Here is a 6,018-nt window from a genome sequence, read left to right as displayed (position 1 = left end):
AAGATATGGATTTGACTTCAATACCCATGTGTATATAGATATTCATCCTTGTATTTTTGTCTTTGTTTTTTATAATTATTTATTTATTTTATTTTTTAGTAATTCTCTTTTTTAAAATGTATTATTATTATTATTGTAATTTATATATATGTTTTTACTGTTTGTTGTTGTTGTCGTTATTCTGTATTATCATTTTTATTTAATTGTTGTGTTTCTTGTTACTGAATAAAGCATAATAATAATAATAATAATACAAAACTTCTTTTAGACTAGCACAATACTGGTGTGTTACAAATCGCGTAAATTACTAATCTGTGACGTTTTCACATTTAAAATTCCAATTAGAAAACGTGCACTTTCAATACCAAGATGATGCACTTAAAACGGTCATGAAACCCTAAAGCACATTTTTTGAGATGTTAACATATATTTTTATGTTGCACATCAGTGAAAACAATAGTATCGCTCATTATGTCTACAACTAAGGATATTTTTAATATTAATACTTTCTTTTTAGTAATTTCGTTCTTCCGGTCCAAAAAGCAAAATAACCAAAAAATGAAACATGCACTATGTAGTCAAACATGTAGTGTATGAATTTAATAAAGTTATTTTGTCATTCATAATCGGAGTCCTAAAGCCCCTCCCCCTTCGCTACTTAATTAAACCTGCGATATTTGAGGCATTAAGTGTGCAATATTCCACACTTAATTCTTTGGTTATTTAAGTGCATCATTTTGGATTTTCACTGTGAACACACTATTTATACTACAAAACGTAACCGAATAGTGTACAAGCCCACGATTTGGCACGCAGTGATGGTGTATAAGTGCATAGTGAATAGTGCGTCATTTGGGACACAGTTCTTCTTCTTTAACCCCACTGACGACTTTAATGAAGCACTAATATTTACAACGGTGCCCAGAAGTCCACATCGAACATCTGGGATTTATAAAACAATAAACAAAGCATAAAATACAAACGATCAGATTTCTCACTACTTATGGATACAAATAGATATATTTTATAGGAACAGCATACAGTGGCATGCGCATCTTTTAGCCAAGTTTGCATATGCAGTGAGCATCATGAGCGACTCCTAAAGGCTTTTACTCTTTCATTTTAGTTGTTGCAGTCAAGTGATTTTCAGCAATCTGTCTTTAATCTCTCATCAGCAGAGTAACTTTTAGGCCCTTCATATGATTCCAGCTTCCTCCTTGATAGATTATGTCCCTTGACCTTTCAATCTTGTCCTAACCCTCTCAGCCTTCATCTGCCCTTTCCCCTATTCTCTTGCAAAAGCATACACTATTTACATAAAACACGTGCATGCCTATGATTTAACTGCTGATTCAATAATAATGCAATGCCATGCCAGGGATACCTGGGTGCTGGATAAGTTCATTTCCCTGCTAAAATTGTCATTTATATCTACACACTTGTACTGGCTTGATCTGTGATTTATATTCAAGTAATTCTAACACTCATAAATGGAGTCTTCAGTGGCTATATATATTTTTTTTAAATGGAAAGTGCACACAAAAATGAAAATTCTGTTACACATCATTCTAAAGACAAAAAACATGAGAGATTACTTGCTCACCAATGAATCCTCTGCAGTGAATGGGTGCCGTCAGAATCAGAGTCCAAACTGCTGATAGTTCTTACAAACATACAGGTTTTTCACTTCACAAGATGTTAACTGATTGACTGGAGTGATGTAGATTACCGTGATGTTTTTATCAGCTGTTTGGAGTCTCATTCTGACGGCACCCATTCACTGCAGAGGATCCACTGGTGAACAAGTGATGTAGTTGTTCTGATGGAGAAACAAACTCATCCACATCTTGGACGGCCTGAGGATGTGTACAGTTTCAGTTTTGGGTGAATGATTCCTTTTAATACATTAAGCACATTTGCAACAGAAAATGATTAGATAAAAACATGTACAGAGTATAAACCCAAGAACAAATATGGTAAGACTGACAGTGGAATATTTGCAGGTGAATTAGTCTTGATATTTTCACTGATAGTTCTGATAAACAACAATTATTCAAACCCTACATCTGCAAATTATTAACAAATCCACAGCATTGCATTTGTCAGCAACAGTTAAATTCATAAAGACAAATATTGTATTTAAAAGAAACATGTTCAAGAAAGAGATGAGTGCATATTTACACTGCTGTCTCCCTGACTACTCTCCAGTGAACTGACATTAATGCTGCAGTGCTCTGTTAGCAGTGCTTAGCATAGCCCAGCGTCCTTTAATGAGAAGAGGAGATTCTGCAGGTCTACAGCGTCAGTCCTTGGCATCGAGCACAGTGTAATGGTGCATTCCCACAATGTGTGATTTCGGACATCATGGTTTGCTGGGAGAGCGTGGAGTAAATGCTCCAGATGCCTCAAGCATGGTCTTCCTGCGTGCCGTCTCTTTAGCAACATTATGGTTCAGCCTTCGCAAACGCTCCTGCAACATAAAGATGGAGAAGAGGGCGAGAGCAAGCAGACTGATGTTTTATATTCAAAGTCTCAGTCTCTTACCTGTGCATTCTGGAGTATGTTGTTGACAAGCACCACTCTTCGTCTGGCATTAAGGAGTTTTTTCACATATGGATCTAAATCTAGTGCCACCTTCTGGTGTTCGTTGATCCTACACAGCTCTGCAGAAGAAAGGCTCACATGAGATCACATAATATTCATGAATTCTGCAGAAATTATACATTTTGTAATGTGGATGGATTATAAAATACTAATACTGCAAACAGACATACAGCCAAATCTTATATTCATTTATTCTATACCAAAAGAATTTCTAGTCCTAACACGTCACTTTCTAGGATGACATATGTTTGATTTTTCATGCTTTGACAGTTCTCTATAAATCCCACCTTCTCGCACGCAGTGATTGGTCGATCATGTACAATGCCTGCACGCTATTGGTCAAACTACTCTTCTTTCATTACGTTTTGCAAGTATCAAAACAATTGGAAACGTATAAACCCCAGCCAAAAGACCCTATTCAATCCCTATTCAATTACTTTTTGTGTGTGTGTGTGCGTCTATATATATATATATATATATATATATATATATATATATATATATATATATATATATATATATATATATATATATATATATTTATATATATATATATATACATATATGAACCTGGACCATAAAAGCAGTCTTAAGTACTCTCTGGGGTATATTTTTAGCAATAACCAAAATTATAGAATTTTTTTTATGCCAAAAATTCTTAGGATATTAAGTAAAGACCATGTTCCATAAAGTTATTTAGTAAATTTCCTACCATAAATATATCAACACTTAATTTTTGAATAGTAATATGCATTGCCAAGAATTAATTTGGACAAATTCAAAGGTGATTTTCCCAATATTTAGATTTTTTTTGCACCCTCAGATTACAGATTTTCTAATAGTTGTATATCTGCCAAATATTATCATCCTAACAAACCATACATCAATGGAATGATAACTAAATCTCAATTAAAAAAACTGACTGGTTTTGTGGTCGAGGGTCACAGACATAATATACATAAATGTACATGTATACACACATACACATATGATTGTGTTTCCGATATTATTATTATGGCATGTCATTTCCCAATTTAGCGGACATCAACATATATTCCATGTCACAAATATTTACAGAATATACATGTGTCTGTCAGATTTATTTTTTTACAATTAAAGGTTTAATTTTACATGTGATAGCTCACACACTGAAATAATATAAGAAGTTGTGAATGTTATAATAATTATATTATAAATATATAACACTCAGAATCTCTTTGAGCAGATAGTGATAGTTCACACAGGTGCCACAGCACGTGCAATTTGATAAACTGAAAAGAAATTCAACCCTACCGTTATGAGACAAATACAAGCTTACCAGATGCCAAATTATCAATGTGTTCCCTGAGTTCCACTTGGCTTTCTCTGTAAAGATACATTTACAGTATATGATAGGTAAACATTTAAGCGTCTGCTAAATGCATTAATTTATTTAATTTTATATAAATGATGTAGCTGTATAGGCCAGGCAAGTTTATTTATATAGCACATTTCGTACACAATGGTAATTCAAAGTGCTTTAAATAAAAGAAAGTAAAATAATCATGAAGAAAAATAATAACAAAAATAAGCAATAATAATAAAATAATAAAATAACTTTTTAAATGATTAAAACATTTAAAAACAGTTAGAAAATGATTTTACATAAAAAAAAACAGTGAAAATATAGTGCAATCAGTTCGGACATTGCACAAGTGCTCATTCAATAAATGCAAAACTAAACAGATGTGTTTTGAGTCTAGATTTAAATGTGACTAGTGTTATAGCACATCTGATCTCATATAATTATACTCATGCACGCTTAGAAATCCATGACCATGAATCATATCTCAAACATCGTGGGATACTGCGAGAATGTAATAAATAAACAAAATGAACAGCCCCTAGACAGTAAAAGAAGGTTACAGCATCCCAGAGTCACGAGACCCGTCATGTTGACAGGCATTAGCATGTTAGCACACAGAACTAATCGTTTTGAATTAAACATTTATCGGGTCTAAAAAACACTCGTACGTTTCCCAGAATGCACTACCTGACTGAGTGCACATGTGTGTCGAGCTGCTGTACAGCGGGACTCAGGAGATCCAGCAAACCCTCGGCGAGAGCATCTCTCCCTGAAGGGGTCTCCTCCACTGCTAGCGCGGCCATCTTCATACTGAGCGCTGATTGGACGGCGCTGCTCAGGGTTGCCAGGTCTTGAAAACAAAACTAGTTCGATCCACCACTTTCTTGTCAGTGCTGGACTATGGCGATGTCATATACATGAATGCTTCCATCACAAGCTTGAAACTGTTGGATACTGTTTATCATGGAGCTCTTAGGTTTATCACAAACTTTAGAGCACTTACTCATCACTGTTCTTTGTATGATCGGGTTGGTTGGTCTGCATTGTCCACCCGTAGACTTAATCATTGGTACATTTTTATCTACAAGGCAATTCTTGGTCTGCTTCCCCCATACCTCCAATCTTACATTGAAAAGAAAAATACAGGAAGATATTGTCTTCGTTCTGAGGACTTATTATTATTATCTGTCCCTCAAGTCCGGACCGAACTGGGAAAAGGGGCGTTCAAGTATGCGGCACCCTGCACTTGGAATCAGCTGCAAAATGTCCTGAATCTTAAGGAGCCAGTTTCATTGACTGATTTTAAATTACTTTTAAATAACATGGAAGCTACACAAACTGACTGTAGATGTAATGACTGACTCAGTTATGACGGACGATCCTTGCTGTTGTTTATCGCTTGCGATAATAGGTGAAATTCTGATTTCTTATGATTTTATAATTATTTATTACTTGTATAAATTGTTATATGTTGACGTTATATGTTATATGTTTTTATGTCTGTAACCTTGTTAATTGTGCTGCTGCCTGTCTTGGCCAGGACGCTCTTGTAAAAGAGATTTTTAATCTCAATGAGTTTTATTCTGGTTAAATAAAGGTAATATATATATATATATATATATATCCACCGATCTATAGCTATCGATCAGTGGCCAAATTTGGAGTGGGGTACCACGGTAGAAATTGTGTTCCAGAGATAAAATACACGTTATTTTTATACAAAGCTATATATCACGTTATTAAGGTCGCTTAAACCCGCGGAAACAGTGTTAAAGTAGAAAATCAACACTGGCGTTAGTCACTGCGTCTTTAGCGAAAGTACAAGAGCGGTGCGATGATTTGTAAATCAGTGTATCTCCAAATTTATGGATATGGCTGTGTTCAAATACAATAGTGGACTAATGTTAGCTTATTGCTTTCTACATACGGTGCAGAATGTGAAAGTAGCACAACAGTATGTGATGGTGAACAGTACACATAAAGCACACTTCAGCAACTAGCATTCATTTAAAGCAGTGAAAGTACTGACACAATTTAGAAAAAAAAAATATGCACAAATTAAAAAAACA

General features: G+C 34.6%; 1 protein-coding gene across 1 annotated transcript; it reads right to left on the bottom strand.

The window, feature by feature from the left end:
* Positions 1-863: 863 nt before the first annotated feature.
* LOC127979567 (SNARE-associated protein Snapin) lies at positions 864-4,795 on the bottom strand. Its single transcript, XM_052585103.1, has 4 exons — positions 4,637-4,795; positions 3,923-3,969; positions 2,545-2,663; positions 864-2,470 (listed from the first exon to the last, which is right to left on the bottom strand). Exons 1-4 carry the CDS (start codon positions 4,756-4,758, stop codon positions 2,363-2,365), a joined length of 396 nt encoding a protein of 131 aa, XP_052441063.1. The 5' UTR covers positions 4,759-4,795; the 3' UTR covers positions 864-2,362.
* Positions 4,796-6,018: the final 1,223 nt, after the last annotated feature.

Source organism: Carassius gibelio, chromosome B19, assembly GCF_023724105.1.
Source record: "Carassius gibelio isolate Cgi1373 ecotype wild population from Czech Republic chromosome B19, carGib1.2-hapl.c, whole genome shotgun sequence".
Lineage (NCBI taxonomy): Eukaryota > Metazoa > Chordata > Actinopteri > Cypriniformes > Cyprinidae > Carassius > Carassius gibelio.
Note: the sequence above shows the minus strand (reverse complement) of the source record. Positions and strands in the feature narration are given on the sequence as shown.

What these genes read in the sequence shown, in the direction of transcription:
- LOC127979567 (XM_052585103.1), bottom strand. Translation starts at nt 4,758, where the DNA reads ATGAAGATGGCCGCGCTAGCAGTGGAGGAGACCCCTTCAGGGAGAGAT. An exon ending in ACACATGTGCACTCAGTCAG is followed by an intron (nt 3,970 to 4,636) that starts GTAGTGCATTCT and finishes GTATCTTTACAG; the next exon opens with AGAAAGCCAAGTGGAACTCA. An exon ending in CATTGATAATTTGGCATCTG is followed by an intron (nt 2,664 to 3,922) that starts GTAAGCTTGTAT and finishes TTTCTTCTGCAG; the next exon opens with AGCTGTGTAGGATCAACGAA.